The sequence below is a fragment of the Carassius auratus genome, linkage group LG30F, assembly GCF_003368295.1.
Source record: "Carassius auratus strain Wakin linkage group LG30F, ASM336829v1, whole genome shotgun sequence".
Classification (NCBI taxonomy): Eukaryota; Metazoa; Chordata; class Actinopteri; order Cypriniformes; family Cyprinidae; genus Carassius; species Carassius auratus.
In genome coordinates, this window is record NC_039294.1 from 601,559 (window position 1) to 622,406 (window position 20,848).

General features: G+C 37.1%; 1 protein-coding gene across 1 annotated transcript in view; it reads left to right on the forward strand.

Moving 5' to 3' along the window:
- The window catches only part of adamts12 (ADAM metallopeptidase with thrombospondin type 1 motif, 12), a 31,666-nt gene that overhangs the window by 4,895 nt on the left and 5,923 nt on the right, over positions 1-20,848 (forward strand). The window contains exons 3-18 of the mRNA XM_026240480.1: positions 4,151-4,331; positions 4,427-4,668; positions 8,099-8,182; positions 8,358-8,482; positions 11,053-11,202; positions 12,218-12,361; positions 12,484-12,628; positions 12,748-12,840; positions 12,917-13,062; positions 13,885-14,054; positions 15,420-15,550; positions 16,538-16,658; positions 18,198-18,442; positions 19,093-19,234; positions 19,346-19,472; positions 19,718-19,928. Coding sequence (XP_026096265.1) covers positions 4,151-4,331; positions 4,427-4,668; positions 8,099-8,182; positions 8,358-8,482; positions 11,053-11,202; positions 12,218-12,361; positions 12,484-12,628; positions 12,748-12,840; positions 12,917-13,062; positions 13,885-14,054; positions 15,420-15,550; positions 16,538-16,658; positions 18,198-18,442; positions 19,093-19,234; positions 19,346-19,472; positions 19,718-19,928 — 2,457 coding nt within the window. The remainder of the gene's footprint in view (positions 1-4,150; positions 4,332-4,426; positions 4,669-8,098; positions 8,183-8,357; positions 8,483-11,052; positions 11,203-12,217; positions 12,362-12,483; positions 12,629-12,747; positions 12,841-12,916; positions 13,063-13,884; positions 14,055-15,419; positions 15,551-16,537; positions 16,659-18,197; positions 18,443-19,092; positions 19,235-19,345; positions 19,473-19,717; positions 19,929-20,848) is intronic.

Below are 20,848 nucleotides of genomic sequence, written 5' to 3' on the forward strand. Positions count from 1 at the left end.
CCATTCCTGTTCAACTTTTGTTTTAAACCAGAGCAGTCACAGATAAACAAAATTACCCATCGCTGACCCGCTCTGCATTAGTCATTAGATCCATATACATTCTTCCTGCCCTCCAGATGATGCATGGCTGGTTTTGAAGTGCTATACTGTAGTTTGAAGCCCTTTACATGAGGTGGAAGACCTATATATCCTGTTTGAAGTCCTACCAAAACCTGCAGGAACTCTGGAAGTCCAGCAACACACACATGGCTTCTGTATTTAGCAGTTCAGTTTCTGTTTTCATAATGTCCCCTGACACCAAAGCTCACATTTCTGCTGTGAGGAGGAGAGTGAAGGACGGGCCCACAAAAGACAGAGATGAATTAAATGAATTAAAGTATTTTGGCCGTACAATGACAGTTTTTAGTATGATCAGATTTAGTATGATCAATTTTTCTGTTATATATTTAAATAAGTTCAGGTCAAATGTAGTATGTTTTCCATATTGTCTTCCAGATATTGACATTTTATTTTCACAATGAAACAGTAGACACTTTGTTTGAATTTAATATCTCTATGAATAAAAATATATATAAAAAATCTTTTGTATATTTAATTTGATGCAGACACCAAAATGGGACATCTTATCTTATATATATATATATATATATATATATATATATATATATATATATACAGTATTGTTCAAAATAATAGCAGTACAATGTGACTAACCAGAATAATCAAGGTTTTTAGTATATTTTTTATTGCTACGTGGCAAACAAGTTACCAGTAGGTTCAGTAGATTGTCAGAAAACAAACAAGACCCAGCATTCATGATATGCACGCTCTTAAGGCTGTGCAATTGGGCAATTAGTTGAAAGGGGTGTGTTCAAAAAAATAGCAGTGTCTACCTTTGACTGTACAAACTCAAAACTATTTTGTACAAACATTTTTTTTCTGGGATTTAGCAATCCTGTGAATCACTAAACTAATATTTAGTTGTATGACCACAGTTTTTTAAAACTGCTTGACATCTGTGTGGCATGGAGTCAACCAACTTGTGGCACCTCTCAGCTGTTATTCCACTCCATGATTCTTTAACAACATTCCACAATTCATTCACATTTCTTGGTTTTGCTTCAGAAACAGCATTTTTGATATCACCCCACAAGTTCTCAATTGGATTAAGGTCTGGAGATTGGGCTGGCCACTCCATAACATTAATTTTGTTGGTTTGGAACCAAGACTTTGCCCGTTTACTAGTGTGTTTTGGGTCATTGTCTTGTTGAAACAACCATTTCAAGGGCATGTCCTCTTCAGCATAGGGCAACATGACCTCTTCAAGTATTTTAACATATGCAAACTGATCCATGATCCCTGGTATGCGATAAATAGGCCCAACACCATAGTAGGAGAAACATGCCCATATCATGATGCTTGCACCTCCATGCTTCACTGTCTTCACTGTGTACTGTGGCTTGAATTCAGAGTTTGGGGGTCGTCTCACAAACTGCCTGTGGCCCTTGGACCCAAAAAGAACAATTTTACTCTCATCAGTCCACAAAATGTTCCTCCATTTCTCTTTAGGCCAGTTGATGTGTTCTTTGGCAAATTGTAACCTCTTCTGCACATGCCTTTTTTTTAATAGAGGGACTTTGCGGGGGATTCTTGAAAATAGATTAGCTTCACACAGACGTCTTCTAACTGTCACAGTACTTACAGGTAACTCCAGACTGTCTTTGATCATCCTGGAGGTGATCATTGGCTGAGCCTTTGCCATTCTGGTTATTCTTCTATCCATTTTGATGGTTGTCTTCCGTTTTCTTCCACGTCTCTCTGGTTTTGCTCTCCATTTTAAGGCATTGGAGATCATTTTAGCTGAACAGCCTATCATTTTTTGCACCTCTTTATAGGTTTTCCCCTCTCTAATCAACTTTTTAATCAAAGTACGCTGTTCTTCTGAACAATGTCTTGAACGACCCATTTTCCTCAGCTTTCAAATGCATGTTCAACAAGTGTTGGCTTCATCCTTAAATAGGGGCCACCTGATTCACACCTGTTTCTTCACAAAATTGATGACCTCAGTGATTGAATGCCACACTGCTATTTTTTTGAACACACCCCTTTCAACTAATTCAACTAATTGCCCAATTGCACAGCCTTAAGAGCGTGCATATCATGAATGCTGGGTCTCATTTGTTTTCTGAGAATCTACTGAACCTACTGGTAACTTGTTTGCCACGTAGCAATAAAAAAATATACGAAAAACCTTGATTATTCTGGTTAGTCACATTGTACTGCTATTATTTTGAACAATACTGTATAGAGAGAGAGAGAGAGAGTTATTGTAATATTAGTAATATTTTATATATTTACTGAATGAAAGTACATGCTACCATGATTTTTCTTCCATTTGAGGGTATGTGTGAGTGCTTTTAGAGCCTCATGCCATAGCTGTGTATCACAGGCGTGTATGTTGCTGTGGCTAGTATTGTTTAGACTCGGTGGAAGATCGACTCGGCTGAGTCAATATTATGACTGTGTCTCCGGCCCCCTGGAGAATTCATGGTGTATTCCTCTGCCTTTCCACAAATCCTATATCTGTTTTGTGTTACGTGCACCCCAGTTTCGAAACATTTGGAATGTTTTTTCTGGTCACGGTTTATTTAGTTTGTTCTGAACACACACACACACACACACACACACACCTGTTTTTTGCCTGTGGGACTGATTCATTCAGCAGGGCGGTGCACGAGTGCATGAAGTGCTTCATGAGAGTCGTTCTCATTCCCATAAAGCTGGGATTTCACTGCATCTCCAAGAAAACATGGTGATAAGAGAAAAATGTCACGTTTCAGAGATGTTTCAGTTGCCAAATGGAATCTCATGGGATGAAACACTCAGAGTCCAAGACATATGGACACAAACTTTAAGAAGACTGTAAAGAGTGAATGTGCAACCTGATCTGACCCTTGAAATGTGAGGCTCACACATGAGGTTATAAGTTTGTTCCAAATCCCTAACCTTAAGAAACAGAAAATATGATTAGAATTGAATACATTTGATGAAAAGTGACATTAAAGACTTTTATAACATTACAAAGGATTTCTTCAGTGAAATATAAATAAATGTTGTGCTACTGAACACCATTTCTCCAAGAATTCTGAAATAAATAAATATATCACAGTTACCACAAAAAATATTAAGCAGCACAACTGTTTCCAACATTGATAACAATAAAAAATGATTTCCGAAGAATCATGTGGCACTGAAGACTGGAGTAATGTCTGCTGATAATTCGGCTTTGCATCACAGGAATAGATTACATTTTAAAATATATTAAACTAGAAATTTCAATTATATTTTGAATATAACTTTTTACTGTATTTTTGAGCAAATAAGTTGTGGGGAACCTTTTGTGGATTGGAAAGTTTCCATGGATGTTAAAGGTTCTGGAATTAGAATTAGATGCCAATAAAGAATCTTTATTGAAAAGTGAAATAATTGCATTTCAAATTGCATTAATGTTTGACATTTAATGGATGCATTGAATGTATTTGTTTTGTGTTTAAGCTTGTGCATGTGACATGTTCAGGCTCACTGGATAAACTCGCTAAAGACCCTGCAGTGTGGAGGAAATGCCAGGACTGGCAAGCACTTGCAGGGAAAATTAACAAACAGGGAGTGTGACAGGAAAAATACCTTCCCTGAATTCACTAGAATTCCAACGTATCTAAATAATGAGCCTTGACAGTGTAATGACAGTACAAACTACTTTAAACGATTTGAACAAACCCTAATCTTTAAGCATAAGCCTCTGATGCACAACACAGTTGAGCTACAGATATCAATGATACTGCAGATTGTGTGGCTTCATGAGTAGTCAGTTATTTTTATAGGCTGATGGATGTGCCATTTTCAATCCTTAAGAAATCATATATGTTGATTTGTTGCTCAAGAAACACTTCTGATTATAAAAAAAAAAAAAAAAAGTTTTATCAAAAAAGTTTTATTATCATTGCTGAAAACATTCATGATGCATAAATGTTTTTATGGAAACCAATAACACTTTTTTTCAAGATTGTTTAATAAATATATTATAATATATTTAATACATTTTTTTTTGCTTTGTGCTCAAACTTTTAAATTGTATTATTTTTTCTTATAGACAGGGCTGTTAAATTTACCACAGGGGGCGCTATTGATCGAGCCGGTCCATGGCCACACCCCAAACGTCACTCATCCAGGACACCCACATGTGATGTACTGGAGTTCAACCTGGAGTGGACTCAGACGGCGACGTAGCACTGATCCACACAGCGTTCATCAAAGTCCCTGTGGGGTCAAAGGTCAAATATGTTAGATGTATTAAGAATTCTTAATAAAATAATACTTCGCCCAAAAATATCTAATTTGTGTGTGTACGTGTTTGTCTCGGGTGCAGATGGTTCTGAGTTTTCCCAACAGGTGGAGCAGGAGAGAGAGCACTGGGAGCAGGAGCAGCGCCAGCAGGGTGGGGATCGTAATCATGATCCAGATCAAGAGTGGACACGACCCCGGAGGATCTCCCCTCGCTCCATCAGCAAAGAGCGCTGGGTGGAGGCCATGGTGGTGGGCGACTCCAAACTCGTGGACTACCACGGAAGTGGAAACGTTGAGTCCTACATCTTTACCATCATGAACATGGTAAGTGCATCCAAGTACTTCTAGCATATTCACGCGTGTTCAAGGTGTGTTCAAGTCACTTTGGTCAGAGACTGCAGTGTACCTTTTCTACATCAAATTTTGCAAGATTATTAAACTACAGAATGATGAATAAAGAATGTGCATCACTCTGTTTTTGCTTTATGTTGCTCAATTTTTGAAGGTGCTGTAAATTGAATTGTTTTAATGCTTTATGATTAATCGCGATTTATCACATCCAAAATAAGATTTTGGTTTGCATAATAAATGTGTGTTTAATGTGTATATTTTATTATGTATATCTAAATACAAACACATGTATGTATAATAGTGGTGGGCATAGATAACATTTTTTTTTTTTTTAGATTAATCTCACTGTAATCTTGGAATTAATGTAGATTAATCTAGATTAAAATGGCTCATTTGAATTCTGCCGAAGGCATTCAGAATATGTGTGCTACCCAAATAAAATAATGACTAAAAGTAATGTTAAGTCTTTGAGAATGGGCTTCTCAAGACAGGTGGTGCATTAGACCAGGAGCTGTTTCCTGTTTCCAAAATGCATCACAATCTGCTTGAGAAAACTGTAAATAAATTCCACAACCTTAATCTATTCTCAAAGTTGGGTTGAGAGCTGGGTCTATACTACGCAAGCTATGATGACTTTTCACCTTGATATTTTAGCGTGGATGTATACCTAGCCGAATCTGTAGGGGGTGAGAACGAGTCTTCGAACCTGTGTGTATGCCTACTGTGAACCCAACCCAACTCTGAGAATAGATTAACGGCGATATTTTTTTTATTGCACGTTAAGAGTCTCATGTTAACGCAGCACGTTAACGCCGATAACGGCCCACCACTAATGTATATATTTAAGAAAAATATTTTTATATGTTCAGTATATTTATATATAATATAAAATGTAAGAATATAAATATATGCATGTAAATACAGGTAAATATTTTCAAAAAATGTACTGTATGTGTGTGTATTTATGTATACATAATAAATATACACAGTAATCCTACATATATTATGTTAACAAAAACTTTTATTTTGGATGCGATTAATCGTGATTACAGTTTTTGCCCCTTGCTTGAACACTATAGACCCATGCTTAGACTAAAGTAACACAACTTGAAGCTTTTGTTACCATACCTCAAACACATGTACCCTTACCTTAAACAAAAGCGCTGCTTTGCACTCTATTTGCAATTCTGCAACACACTTACTCCTTTATGCAACACAATTGGTCCTGCATACTACACTCTATTTCATTCATAAGACACTTCGTTCAAAAATGAAATCTCAGGGTGCCGTTTGGAAAACACATGTATCCAAAATACAAAACACATCGGGTAATTGCTACCACTCAAATACACACCTGAAGGCACTTACTTGCAAAACTGAACACCAATCAGCCAGCTACAAAAAGCCCTCAGTTTAACCATTTCAAGAACTTTGCATGCATTGATGGAGGGAGAGCAAGAGGAAGAGAAAGAGCAGGAAGAGGAAGAGGAGGAGGAGGAGGAGGAGGAGGAAGAGGAAGAGGAAGAGCAGGAAGTGGAAGAGGAGGAGGAGGAGGAGGAAGAGGAAGAGCAGGAAGAGGAAGAGGAGGAGGAGGAGGTCGAAGAGGCCATGCACGGACCCCTATTTCTGATGATATAAGAGCAACTTTGGTGGACCATGTCATCAACCAGGGCCTGACTGTGAGGGAAGCTGGGCAGAGAGGCCACCCACACGCTGCATGTCTCTTCTGCAGGCAATGGAACAGACCTGTGACGACATTCAGGTGACAGCAATCCATGGATAGTTTCGACATGCAAGGGGATATTTTCCCCGGTGCCAAGCAAGAGAAGACATTGCTTGCAATGTCGATGAGGCCAACAGACGGCGGGATCCATGAGCCCACGAATGCACAATTGCCATGATTTTCTGTGTTTACAGTATAGTGTTTTATATATATATATATATATTTTTTTTTTTTTGCTTTATCTGAGTTCATGTTACTGCAACGTACAGTGCTACAATGTACAATATTGAGCAGGCCTATTTGCTTTTTTGCTTGTTTGAAAATGTGCCTCCTGAAAATATGCCTTCTGAATAAACAGTGAAAATTAAAGACTGCAGTGTTTTATATAAAGTAGACTAGTGTGTTCCCCCTGATCTGAAAGTGTATGCATATGATGCAAGTATGTGTCATTTTGTCATCAGAGTTACATTTTGACAAAGGAATGTTAGGTTTTGATAGCAGAGTTTAGGTTTTGATAGTAGAGCTTCAATTTGACACAGATGTGAATGGTATATCTCCCAGTGTTGTGTCATGTTTACTTGTGTGTAGAGTTTTGGCACAATGAGCGAAGTTTTGCAAAATGTGTTCAAGCAACGGGCAAAAACTGTAATCATTTGACAGCACTAATTGTTATATATTGTAAATGTACAATAAAATCATAGATGCAGTTTAGATGGAAATCATTCATTTAGACAAATTTAATGTCGATACAGATGCTGCTTCTTATAAATCCATCACAGGTTTTTATGCTCCCAACTTGAAAACTCTCAGCTTAAAGAAAGTTCAGTTACACTTCATTTTGATGGTCCCCTTTTAAAATTCTGTTGACCATAAATCATTTTGCAGCTAAACTTTGACTAAGGGCCAGATGTACTTAACATTGAGAGCACTAAAAGCACTGACGGGACTGTAAGTTCTGCTGGTGATTTACTGACAGTGTGCAAATGAAATAACACAGATGCAGCTAAATCATTTCCATAGTGAACAATGCAACCTAGCAGCACATATTACAAAGCGTCGCAAACAAGCAAAGGCTATGATAATCCAGTGCATGTAATCCACTAGCAACACAGGCCCATACTGGGTTAAGAAAAGATTTCTGGGGATGTTAATGGTGCAAAAAAACAGAAAACTGACCATCGCAAACCATTCATAATTTATTTAAATACTTGCATCTGAAAGGAAACTCCTACAAATGCATTAGCCAGTCCAGCACTATTGTTTCATTTCATGTCTTTTTTTTATGCCAAAAGAGGGCTTGCTCTGGCAAAATCTGTTAATAAATATGGCCCTGGACTGTTACAGTTGGAGTTAGTAGAATAAGTTGACATGAACTTGCAAAGTTGAATGTCTGTTGGAGAACCATCAAAATATTATGCAGACAATCTACTTATACTTTAACGACTGCTCGTTGACATACAGTAATTGCTGCTTTGTTACTTATAGTCACTCAGCAGAATGTCTAAAGTGGACCATTAAAATAAAGTGTTACAGAAAGTACTCGTAATTATTACAGTGATGGCTTTTCAACTCATAAATACATCATTCTGACAAAATCTGAACACAACATCTGACTTTCATCAAATAGGAAAGACCAGCTTGATAAACTAAAATTGTATATTTTGTATCACTTTTTTGTAGGTGGCTGGAATTTTTCACGATGCAAGCATCGGTAATGCTATCCACATCGTATTGGTCCGGCTCATTCTGCTACACGGAGAGGAGGTACATATGAATAAAGGCACAGTGCATAGTGCTGCATGAGTTTTCAGGGGGTCCTGATCTATGCTGGTCAGTGCTGGCTAAACATGGACAACTTGCTGGTTATGCTTGTTAACATATGCACAAACACATGCTGTCAGTGATCTTTTACTTTACTGCAACTTTTGTGTATTTTCAGAAAGGCCTGAAGATCATTCACCACGCTGATACGACTCTCAACAGCTTCTGTACCTGGCAAAAAAACCTCAATCCTCAAAGTGACACTCATCCTGCACACCATGACGTCGCTATACTCATCACACGGTAAAAACAGCCTAGACAATCATTTTAGTTATAACCATAGGAATGCATATATTTGACAAGAATAAATATACTTGAAAGTAATATTGTAAAGTATTACAGTTTTTTCTGATTGCTTAAGCAAATTTTTTGTAACTATTGGCTATTTTTGCAAAACTCTACACACAAATAAGAAAACCTTTCACCCAATTATCAAAACATTGTAGTTCTCTTGCAAAAGCGAACACAGCTAGATTAACTCTTCGCATCTTCGTAAAAAGTGTTTTCGAATCAAACAGTAAACACAAGCCATCATCTACTAAGCACACAATGTGCCACCTACACACTGATGGTATGAATACAAAACACATCTGGCTTTTGCTTTCTCTGTGTACAGATGTCAATTTGAGATCATACTTTTGTCATAGTGTCATGTAAACATACAAGGATCCAAACTTCAAGTATTGGTGTTTATTCACACTCATCAAAACCAAGACAAAGTCAGAAAACAAAATAGTAATTTCACAAAACAAAAAGAAAAAAAAAGACTATCAGCCTACATCATGTCGTCTTTCTGGGTCCGGCCACAAAATTTCGTCCACATCGCATGCGATATCCTCCAGTCCAAGACACCAGTGAGCATGTCATGTAAGGTGTCCAGGAATGCAATAATGTGTGCAGTGTTGTATGGGCCTATGGTTGCATGATGGTGAACACCATTTTGGTTTATAGCTGCACACATGGTTATGTTACCACCACGTTGTCCTGGGACATTGATGATGGCACGGTGTCCAGTAATGTTCCTTCCACGTCTCCTGGTTTTACTGAGGTTAAAACCGGCCTCATCTACAAAAAGTTGCTCATGTCCCATGGCATCTGCTTCTAGTTCCATCACTCTCTGGACAAGACAAAACAAATGCAACACATCAGGCCCATGCACAGCACTACAGTATGCATTTCCAAATTCAGAACCAATGACACTATAGCTTACCTGCACATAGTCATATCGCAGTTGCTTTACACGTTCTGTGTTTCTCTCGAAAGGAATTCTGTAAATTTGCTTCATTCTTATTCTGTGGTGCGCAAGTGCACGACTTAGTGTAGAAATGCTTACACTGTGTATATTTTGAAAGATGGTGTCATTATCAATTATGCGCTGCTGTATTTTTGCTGTATTATTTCCTCTAACTTACTTCCTCTAACCCTCTCGCTTCTTCACCTCCACGTCCTCTTCCTCCAACTTCCTCTAACCCTCTCGCTTCTTCACCTCCACGTCCTCTTCCTCCAACTTCCTCTAACCCTCTCGCTTCTTCACCTCCACGTCCTCTTCCTCCAACTTCCTCTAACCCTCTCGCTTCTTCACCTCCACATCCTCTTCCTCCAACTTCTTCACCTCCACGTCCATTCTCTCGGCCTCCTCGGCCTACTCTGATTCTTACTCTTCTCACTCTTACTGCTCCTTCCATTGTACTCCACACAGACAGCTTACCTGTGGCTTATTTATAGTGCTTAGGCTGATTGCAAAGTGAACTAATTATCTAAAACAGTTTTCACATGTGAAAGTGTGCCAGACAGTTGGCAAAATAGTGTTAATGATAGCCATACATGTGTATAATTTTGCTAGGAGTGTGTTGGAAATTTGGTAATTGAGTGGAAGCAGTGAGTTGTGTTTAAAGTTCTTCAAAAAGAGTGTTGTGCAGTGAATTGTGCCTACAGTTTTGCAAAGTATGTTACAAAATTGCAAACTGAGTGCAAAGCAGTGTTTGTGCTTTTAGTTTTGCAAACTCAGTGAGTGGTTTTGCTATACGTATTAATAGTTTTAGAAATTGTGCTACAAGAATCACGATTAGCGCTTAAGCATTCAGAAAAAACTGTAATACAATTTAATATGAAATGTTTCCCATTTCAATATATTTGAAAATATATATTTCATTCCTGTTATAGAAGCGGAATTTTTTGCATAGATTACTCCAGTCTTCAGTGTCACACAATCCTTTAAAAAAATACTTAGAAATATAAAAATTAAATGTAATACATTTATTATAATATGGTTATAAAATCAGTTGCCTGCTTACAAAACATTATTTTATATGTTGTATAAAACAATAATATCTAAATTAGCTACATTTATTCAAGTCCATGAAAAATTATTTAATAAAGCTCACTACCCTGGAATAAATGTCTGAAACAATTGCACATTTATTAGCTAGTAAAACATAAAGGCATTATTACCAGAGGATGCAGTGCTGTCAAACACACATGTGAACCCTCTGACTCTCATTTAATGTCATAAATGTTTGTTTCTTGGTTGCAGAGCTGTTTGTCTCTGAACATTTAACATTCCTTAAACTCTCTGGTTTTAACCCAGAGCACCAGAGACTGAATGACTTCACCATGGTGTGTGCCCAAGGCTTGAGGTTCTCCAGAACTCATTCATGATGAACACAGCCAAACAAATGACAAAGAATTCAACCCCTGCCATAACTCTTCTTCAGCAGTTTTAGCCCTGCAGCACGACTTTAGTAGATTATAAAATGAATCATAGCCGCTGTTGTGCCTTGTTGTGTCTGACCTGATGTGATCTCTCCTCTCAGGAAGGATATCTGCGCAGGCATGAATCAGCCGTGTGAGACGCTGGGCTTGTCTCACCTGTCAGGCATGTGCCAGTCACATCGCTCCTGTAATATCAACGAGGACTCAGGGCTACCTGTCGCTTTCACCATTGCTCATGAACTTGGACACAGGTACATTTTTTTATGGGTCATTTTCATGAAACAGTGCCATTAGTGCCTAAATATGGCATTCATTTTTCAGGTCACATTTTCCCCACCTCTGGCTTGATTTTCATGCTAAGAATATTTTTCTTTAAAACTGATTACAATTTGTTTTACAAGATGACACTTTAATAATAATAATAATAATTATTATATTTATTTTATAAAAAATATAATTGGTTGTTTAACGGTGTAGAACACAACCTTATGTGACTGAACAGAAATTGAAAAACAAATGCATTTTAGAAAATAATACATATTGGATTACCGTAATTTTAATATCTTAAGGAATGCAAACTGGGTGACATTGCTATGCAACCTTTTATTTATGTTTTTATAAAAATAAAAAGTAAAATTTGACATTGCACAACAAACAATGTTCAATCTATCAAATAATGTGACTACATTAATTTAATTTAGCATTTCTGTGTTATATTGTATGCTTCTTTGATTAATGTTATTCCAAAGGAAAGAAAAAGTTTATTTTTAAGTTTGGCATCAGTAAGATCGTTTTATTTTATTTTAAGAAATTAATAATTGTATTCTGCAAGGACATATTAAAGTGACAGTAAATATATTTATAATGTTACAATTTTTTTTTTTTTTTTCAAACTTTCAATTCATAAGAATCCTGAAAAAAATTTGTCATGGTTTCCAAAATATTAAGCAGGATGTTTTCAACAATGATAATAATAAGAATGTTTCTTGAGCAGCAAATCAGTATATTAGAGTGATTTCTGAAGGATCAGCTTTGCATCACAGGAATATATTATATTTTAAAATGTATATATACAAATACAAAAACTATTGTTTTAAATTGAAGTAATATTTCACAGTATTCCAGTTTTTGCTGTCATTTTGATCAAATTAATGCAGCCTTGATGAGCATAAGACACTTTCAAAAAATGTTAAAAATCTAGCTGACCCCAGACTTTGAAATGTACTGTAAGTTAACCAGGTGATGTCATCATGTTTTGTGCTGTAGTTTTGGAATCCATCATGACGGTCAAGGGAATGACTGTGAGTTAGTCGGGAGGCATCCCTTCATCATGTCCCGTCAGCTCCACTACGACTCGTCTCCTCTCACCTGGTCGTCCTGCAGCAAGGAGTACATCACACGCTTTCTAGAGTGAGAACACACACTCATGTACAGGAACATGTCATTGCATGCTTTATATCCTACCTCTCACTGCTAATTTTGAAATATTCCAGACTATGATCTTCATTCATAAAGCTCTGTTATCCTCTCAGTCGTGGTTGGGGCTTCTGTCTGGATGACCGGCCATCTAAGAGGGACCTCAGCTCCCCGATGGCGACGCCAGGAGTGCGATACACACCCCAGCACCAGTGCCAGCTGCAGTACGGACCCAACGCCACCATCTGCTCAGAAGTGGAAGTAAGGAGTGCATGCATTTAAAAACCAAGATTAATAAAATACAGTTCTACTTTAGTCTCTAATATTGAAAGGGAGTCTTCAGGTTGTCAAAGCATTCATTCATGCTCTGCTGGTTTCAGAATGTGTGTCAGATTCTGTGGTGCTCTGTAAATGGATCATGCCGCTCCAAACTGGACTCGCCGATAGATGGAACCAGGTGTGGGCCTGAGAAGGTACAAGAGATTGACTTGCAAATGAAGGTATTTTGTATTATTGTATACTGTATTTAATTATCTGTGTGTGTGTCAGTGGTGTATCTCTGGTGAGTGTGTGATCGTAGGGAAGTTACCGGAAACAGTGCATGGAGGCTGGGGTCCCTGGAGCACCTGGTCTCACTGCTCTCGCACCTGTGGAGCTGGAGTCCAGTCAGCAGACAGGGAATGCAACCAGCCCAAGTACACGTCACTCTCTACTGCTGCTTTTATATTATTTCTCAGTACTTTTCTTTCTTTCATTCATTCATTTTTGTGGTCAGTACGGTTTTATATTTAAAAAAAATAAATACTTGTATACGGTGAGGATGCATTAAATTGATCAGCAAAGACATTTATAATGGTATAAAAGATTTATATTTCAAATAAATGCTGTTCTTTTGAACTTCCTTATCATCAAAAAAAAAAAAAAAAAAAAAAGATAATAATGTTTTCCAGGAAAAATATTAAGCAGCACAACTGTGTAGACATTGATAATAATATTTTTATTTTAATTTGTTGTTAATAAAACTTTTTTCAGCAAATCAGTATATTATAATGAATAAAATAAAATATATTCGAATGGTTCCTGTTTTTACTGTATTTTTGGTTAGCCTTGGTTAACATAAGAGATTCATTTAAAACATTAACATTTACTGACCACAATTTTTTTTATATATATCAGTGTGCTTGTATACAAATATATATGTATTAAAAAAAAGATAGTTTGCTCTTCTGTTCATTTATTTCACTAGTTCACTATTTCACTAGTTCATTTAGTTCATTTATTGTACTACCAGCAGAATACACTAGAGGGCACACCTGTAACTATTTTACACAACATTGCCTTTTGCTGTGTATTTTGTGTTCTGTCATAAATTGAGTAGAATCTTAAAACTACATCATTTTGAGTCTTTAAGTAACCACTTTTACTTTTTTCCTCCCCATTTCAATTCTTCGTCTCTGTCTTTTTTTTTGCACTTTGCTGAACATGATCTGATGCATGATTTGTGTTTCTGTGTACAGACCTGAGTTTGGAGGCAAATATTGTACAGGCGAGCGGAAGCGCTACAGAGTTTGCAACACAAAACCTTGCGCCAGAAAACATCCCTCCTTCAGAGAGATGCAGTGCAGTGAATTTAACACTGTGCCGTACCACAATGAACTCTACGAGTGGATACCTGTTTCAAGCTCATGTAAGAGCGCTTTGCTTTACACGCATCAACAAATTGCATTTAAATTTGTAAATGTGCATGATACCAAACCAAGTCTCTTTTGCTCACCAAAGCTGCATTTACTGTATGTGATCAAAAATACAAAAACAATTATGTGAAATATTATTTCAATTTAAAATAACCGTTTTCTGTTTGAATATGTTTTAAAATGTAATTTACTCCTGTGATACAAAGCTGAATTTTCAGCATCATTACTCCAGTCTTCATTTTCACATGATCCTTCAGAAATCATTCTAATATGCTGATTTGCTGCTCAAAAAACATTTCTAATTATCACAAAACATTGCATTTTCTTCAAAAGTTGGAAAAAGTCTAGTTGATTATATTTCTTTTTCTCAAGAACTGTTTGAATAAACACAACTGGATACACAACTGTAAAACATGTAATGTTTTTTGCACTGAAGACTTGAGAAAAAGAAAACATGTGCTTTCTACAACTCAACAGCTGAGCCAAGAGACTGTGTTAATGCACGCTGTGGCGGGTCGAGGCCTGTTGACATTAACATAAAACTTCTTACACGTGGCTGCTTACAATTTTATAGAGTTTGTTGGTTCACATTCAAGAATGCCTGACTTTTATTAGCCAGCTTTAGAGGCGTGTAGATTCCTGACACAAGTGTTTAGTCATTGTTGTTTGCTCCGTTTAAGCTGTTGGAGCGCAGCGTGAGTTTTAGATTGTAGATTATAGCCAAATACTATTTGATGTTTGCATGGTAACAACACAAATTAATAATAAATTAAATGTGATTTTTTTTTCGGGGTCTGCTGTCTGACTTTGTTAACTTAGAGTTACAAAAAAGTTACAATACTGAACAAAAGTTTGGAGTCAGTAAGATTGTTTTTTGAAAGAAATTAACGCATTAAATTGATCAAAAGTGTCAGTAATGGAATTTTTAATGTTAAACGATTTCTATTTCAAATAAATGCCACTCTTATTCATCAAAGAATCCAGAATTTCCTCAAAAAAAAAAAAAAATGTATGAAGTCGCACCAGTTTTCAACTGATAATAATTAGAAATGCAGCAATCAACATATCAGAATGATTTCTGAAGGATCATGTGACACTGAAGACTGGAGTAATGATGCTGAAAATTCAGCTTTTTTTTTTTAAACAGTTATTTAAGAAATTTTAATAATGTTTTACAGTATTCCGGTGTTTAATGTTTTTTTATTCAAATAAATGCAGTCTTGTTGAAGAGACTTCTCACAAAAACATGAACAATCCTACAGACCCTGAACTTTTGCTATACTAAATGTTTTAGTAAAATGCTTGTGCTAACAGTTACTATGTTATAATACAGTAAGTAGCAGATCTCTCTCTCACAGCTCGTCCATGCGAGCTGCACTGCAGGCCTGTGGATGAGAACCTTTCTGAGAAGATGTTGGATGCGGTTACAGATGGAACGCCCTGCTTTATGAACAACAGCAGAAACATCTGTGTCAATGGTGTGTGCAAGGTAGTGTGGCTGGGTATGTCTTACTTTCAACCCATTTGTGCTCATGTGTACGCTGGTGTATTGTTTAGTGTTCTGTAGCTATACAGTGATGTATACAAAGTGCACTTAAGCGACACATTTGCATCAGAATATCAGAGGAAGTTCTGTGCTGCACAAGATTCTCTAACATAACGTTTCATTATTGTTGCTCAATGTCTTTTGGTCATTTTTAGTGGAGGTATGAAATGATTTCATGTCTAGTTCATCACATGAACTAGAAACAAGTTCCACTAATGTTTCACAAAGTGGTGAAATATCTTTAGCTTCATTTTAAACTCAGGCTACCGTTCAAAGTTTTTCGGTCAGTGAGATTTTTTCAATGTTTTTTAAAGAAGTCTCTCATGCTCACCAAAACACAGTAAAAACAGTGATATTGTGAAAAATTATTACAATTCAAAATAGCTGTTTTCTATTTTATTATATTTCCAAATGTAATTTATTCCTGAATTTTCAGCATCATTACTCCAGTCTTCAGCGTCATAATCCTTCAGAAATCATTCTAATGTTCTGATTTGCATTTATTATTATTGTCAATGTTGAAAGCAGTAGGGCTAATAATATTATGTGGAAACTGAAATGCATTTTTGATAAATAGAAGTTTAAAAATAACTGCATTTATTTGAAGTAGTTTTTTTGTCACTGTCATTGTCACTTTTGCTCTATATAATAAATCCTTGCTAAATGTAAGGATTTATTTATTTAAAAAACATTTTTTTTGAGTAAACTATCCATTTTGGACAAAAGAATGAACTTTAGGTGCATTTTATGCCTCTTCCCAATATTCATCCTTCGTGTTATAAGAAAAGTACATTTTGAGTTATACAGAAAAACTATATTTTGTGCTTTCGTATATATATATATATATATATATATATATATATATATATATATATATATATATATATCTGTGATGTTGAAGTGATGTGTTTATGTGTGATCTGTCTCCAGGAGGTGGGTTGTGATTTTGGCATTAATTCTAATGCTAAAGAGGATGGCTGTGGGGTTTGTCTCGGTGATGGATCCACTTGTGAGACGGTGAAGGAGAACTTTGTGGCGCAAGATGGATTTGGTGAGTAATCTCTAGCCCTGTCTCTGAGTAGCACACAGTAATTATATGTTTATATATACTGTATATATATATATATATATATATATTATAGGTGGGCATAGATTAATTTTTTAATCTAGATTAATCTCACTGTGATCTTGAAATTAATCTAGATTAATCTAGATTAATCTAGATTAAAATGGCTCATTCGAATTCTGCCGACGGCATTCAGAATATGTGTGTTACCCAAATAAAATTGACAAACAGTAAGTCTTTGAGAAGGGGTTTATCAAGCTAGATGGTGCATTAGAAAAGGGGCTCATCTCCTGTTTCCAAAATGCATCACAAACTGCTTGAAAAAGCTGTAAACTAATTCCACATTGCACAAGGTGCAAACAACATTACTCCTGTTTCACACCAATGTTTAAGTTTTTTTTTTTTCAAGTTTGTAGGTGTCAAGTTACAGAAACCAAATAATAGCACTGGATAGTCTTCAATGTAAAAATGAAATATACAATCAAACCTACATTTATTCAGACACCTTCAACATTTCTCACATTATTACAGTTTTGCTATATATATATATCAAAAATTATACCTGGTGTCTGAATAATTTTTGGTTTGACTGTTAAAACTACAAAGTAATTCAGTGAAGAGCAGTGAGTGATTTACATTTTAATTTTCATGGATTAACATTACAGCAGCCAGTAGCTAAATTAGGCGCGGTCCCTTTAAGAGAAGATCCAATATAATACACATCACATTTTTTTCCTCAACTGTTTACTTCCACTTAATAAATAACTGACAGTTTTTTCTAGCATAATTTCCAAGGTGGATATTTTGACATATTTTGTATGTATTTGTCGGCACAATAGCAAAAACGAAGCAAATTCGATGTTCAAGTGTTTTTAGACGCCTTTCTCTGCGCGAGCCCTGAACACCAGAACACCGTGGTGTTGAATTGGGCTCTTTCACATCTTTTTGTTTGTTCAAACTGCGATTTGCATTTGTTCGTTCGGGTGCAGGAGGAACTTCGAGGTGAACTTCGCAGAAGAGAGCTCGGTTCAGTGTCGCTGTCCGTGATACGCGGCTCTCTCTCTCTCTCTCTCGTGCGCAACTAACGGCACGCGCTACTCTGTTCAGCTTTTCCGTGTCTTGTGTTTGGATGCTTTAATGTTTAAATCGACAAGCGGTACGGCTTAACAACACGTGAGAAAGATGAGCTTTCGTGGCGATGCGCAGCAGTGGCCTGTCAACTGTCCTGAGCATCTTTTTAGGCTGGCCTCAGCGAGTCAGTGATATAAAATATCAAGGTGAATGTCATCATAGCTTGCTTCGTATAGACCCAGCTCCCAACCCAACTTTCAGAATAGATTAACGGCGATATTTTTTTTATCGCCCGATAAGAGTCTCGCGTTAACGCAGCACGTTAACGGCGATAACGGCCCACCACTAATATATATATAAAATAATTACATTTCACAAATTTGACAAACTCTGTCCAGATGAATGTCTGTATGTTGAAACAGCGATGTTTATAAGTGAGATACTGTGATTTAGGTTACACAGACCTGGTTTTGATCCCAGAGGGAGCTCGGGATATCTTCATACAGGAAGTGGAAGAGGCTGGGAATTTCCTTGCGATCCGAGCGGCTGATTCAGATGAGTATTACCTCAACGGAAATTACATAATTCAGTGGAACGGAGAGTACGAGGCAGGTGGAACAAAGTTTTACTACGATCGGACGGGTAATATGGAGAATCTCACCTCAGCAGGACCAACAACTGAAGCTGTCATGATCCAGGTACTGAACCTCATGCACGTGAACACATATATTCTGGGTTCAGTATCAGTTAAAATATATAGACACAATGAGGTTTATATAACCAAGCAGAGGGTTTACTGTGCACTGGAAATCTATAGGCTGTAGTAGGTAGGAATGTAAAAAACAGTAATGATTTAAATAGTGTTTTATGGGTCATCCCTTTCTGAAACAAGTAGAATTTCTATTTTGAACAGAAAAGGTTGTAAGGTGATTTACTGAGTATTTCTGTTGTATTCTTTCAAAACAGTGTGTACAGTATTTTGGCTTTTATTCTTGTGCATTAATAAAAAATGCGATTTTTGATTGTTTTGACATGTTGAGGAAAGAGTCAACATTATACACCCCACTGTGTTGAACCTGAATATTTCTTTAATGAACCAATGGACAAATTGCCCAGAAAGCATTTTTGTTAAAATATTGAATTTGAATTGAATTCAATGTTCTTGTGAGAAATCATTGTAGGAGACGCAGTGATTTTGATTTATCACTCTTCTTCTGACATTATTTACGCGAGAAAGCATGAAAATAAAGTTGTTGCTTCTAACTGGCGGCGCATGCAACACAAGATGGTTTGATGAATGCTGTCATTAAATGATAGATGCTTTTTTTTTTCAATGCGAAATGTTCAGCTGTTGTTCCAAGAAGCAAACCCTGGGGTCAAATATGAGTACACCATTAAGAGAAGTCGCCTGCTGGGGAACGAAATTCTGCAACCAGAGTACATTTGGAGATATGGAGCCTGGACTGACTGCAGCACCACCTGTGGGCTTGGTACAGAGCAATCCTTACTCAATCCACTGGATTGTTTGGTGTGTTTGTATAGATACAGTTTAATCCAGCAGGGTTTTGATAGCATGTGACCCTCTGTTTTTTGTGATTCAGGTGAGCAGCATCAGCCTGTGCGCTGTTTTGAGCCTGACACTGGTGTGGTCGAGGAAATGCTGTGTGACCCCAACACACGTCCTGATGACAGGCATCGCAAGTGCAAGAACATGGACTGCCCTGCAAGGTACGCCACTTCACAATAGCACACCACTAGTCTTATTTATTCCTGTCATGGCAATCAGCATCATTCCTCCAGTCTTCAGTGTCACATGATCCTTCAGAAATCATTCTAATATGATGATTTGCTGCTCAAGAAACACTTCTGATTGTTATCAATGTTGAAAACGGTTGGGCTGCTTCACAGTTCTTCTTTTCAGGATTCTTTGATGAACAGCATTTATTTGAAATAGAAATCTTGGTGTACCTCAGGTGGTGGGTAGGAGGATGGCAGACATGCTCGTCTACATGCGGTCCAGACGGGGTGAGAAAGCGCACCGTTCTGTGTGTGCGTACGGTGGCTGGAGAGGAGCGGGTTCTGCACCCTGGAGACTGTAAGCAGCTGCTCAAACCCAAACCTGTGGTACCCTGCAACCGAGACGTAACGTGTGGGTTCGAATGGACTGTGGGGAACTGGAGCGAGGTGGATCATTTCATTATAAATTATCCTGGTTCATGTTTTTTATTTTCTTCATTAAATTCGTAGCATTCGCTCACAAAATGTTTGTGTTATTTCAAAAAACATTGCATTCACTCAAAAACATTTGCGTTCGTTTACAAAATGTATCGATTTCCTTGAGAAACTTTTTCTGTAAAACTTTTGTGATGGAAATAATGTATCTATTTGCAAATGGGAACACAAATGTTTGGTGAGAGAATGCAAATGTTTTGCAAAGTTTGGCAAGGAAACATAATACAAAATGTTGCCCTCGAAAGCAACCTTTTAATTTTTTTTTTTTTTTTTTACTGTCACCATAGGCACTTTCGCAGCGGTAGAACCTTTTCATAGTTCCTAGAAGTATTGGCGGAAGTACCCGCTTTTTGGCATGTTCGCACCACACAGTTTTAGTTTGAGTAACTCCGTTTGGGGAAACTAATTTAGCTCCTACTAAAACAGTTCTATAGGAACTACCAGTGACGTAAGTGTACACTGATTGGCAAAACACATACGAAACATTGGCAACCCGGCATTTTTAAAAATCCATGTAAAAATATTTACTCCACGAACACCGAAGATTCATATGTAACAAAGCGAGATTAAGTCTGATTTTCTTGCTCTTTCAATTGCATAAATTGTGCATGTAACAATATAAAAACTCTGTAATCACGGAAAGAAGGAGGTGGGAACCGGCGGACATCCAACTGAAAGCTTTAATAACCAAATAACCAAATAAACACAAAACCCGGTCCGGTCCTTTCTCATCCTTCACTGTCGTCGCTCCTCTCTTGTATCCTTCCGATCTCCTCCGTGGGACTCGAGGCCGGTGAGTGGAGCAGGTATGGGTCATTTCCAAATCACTCCACTGGCCTCGCTCCATTCCCACGGCTCTCAGCCCAGTCCCA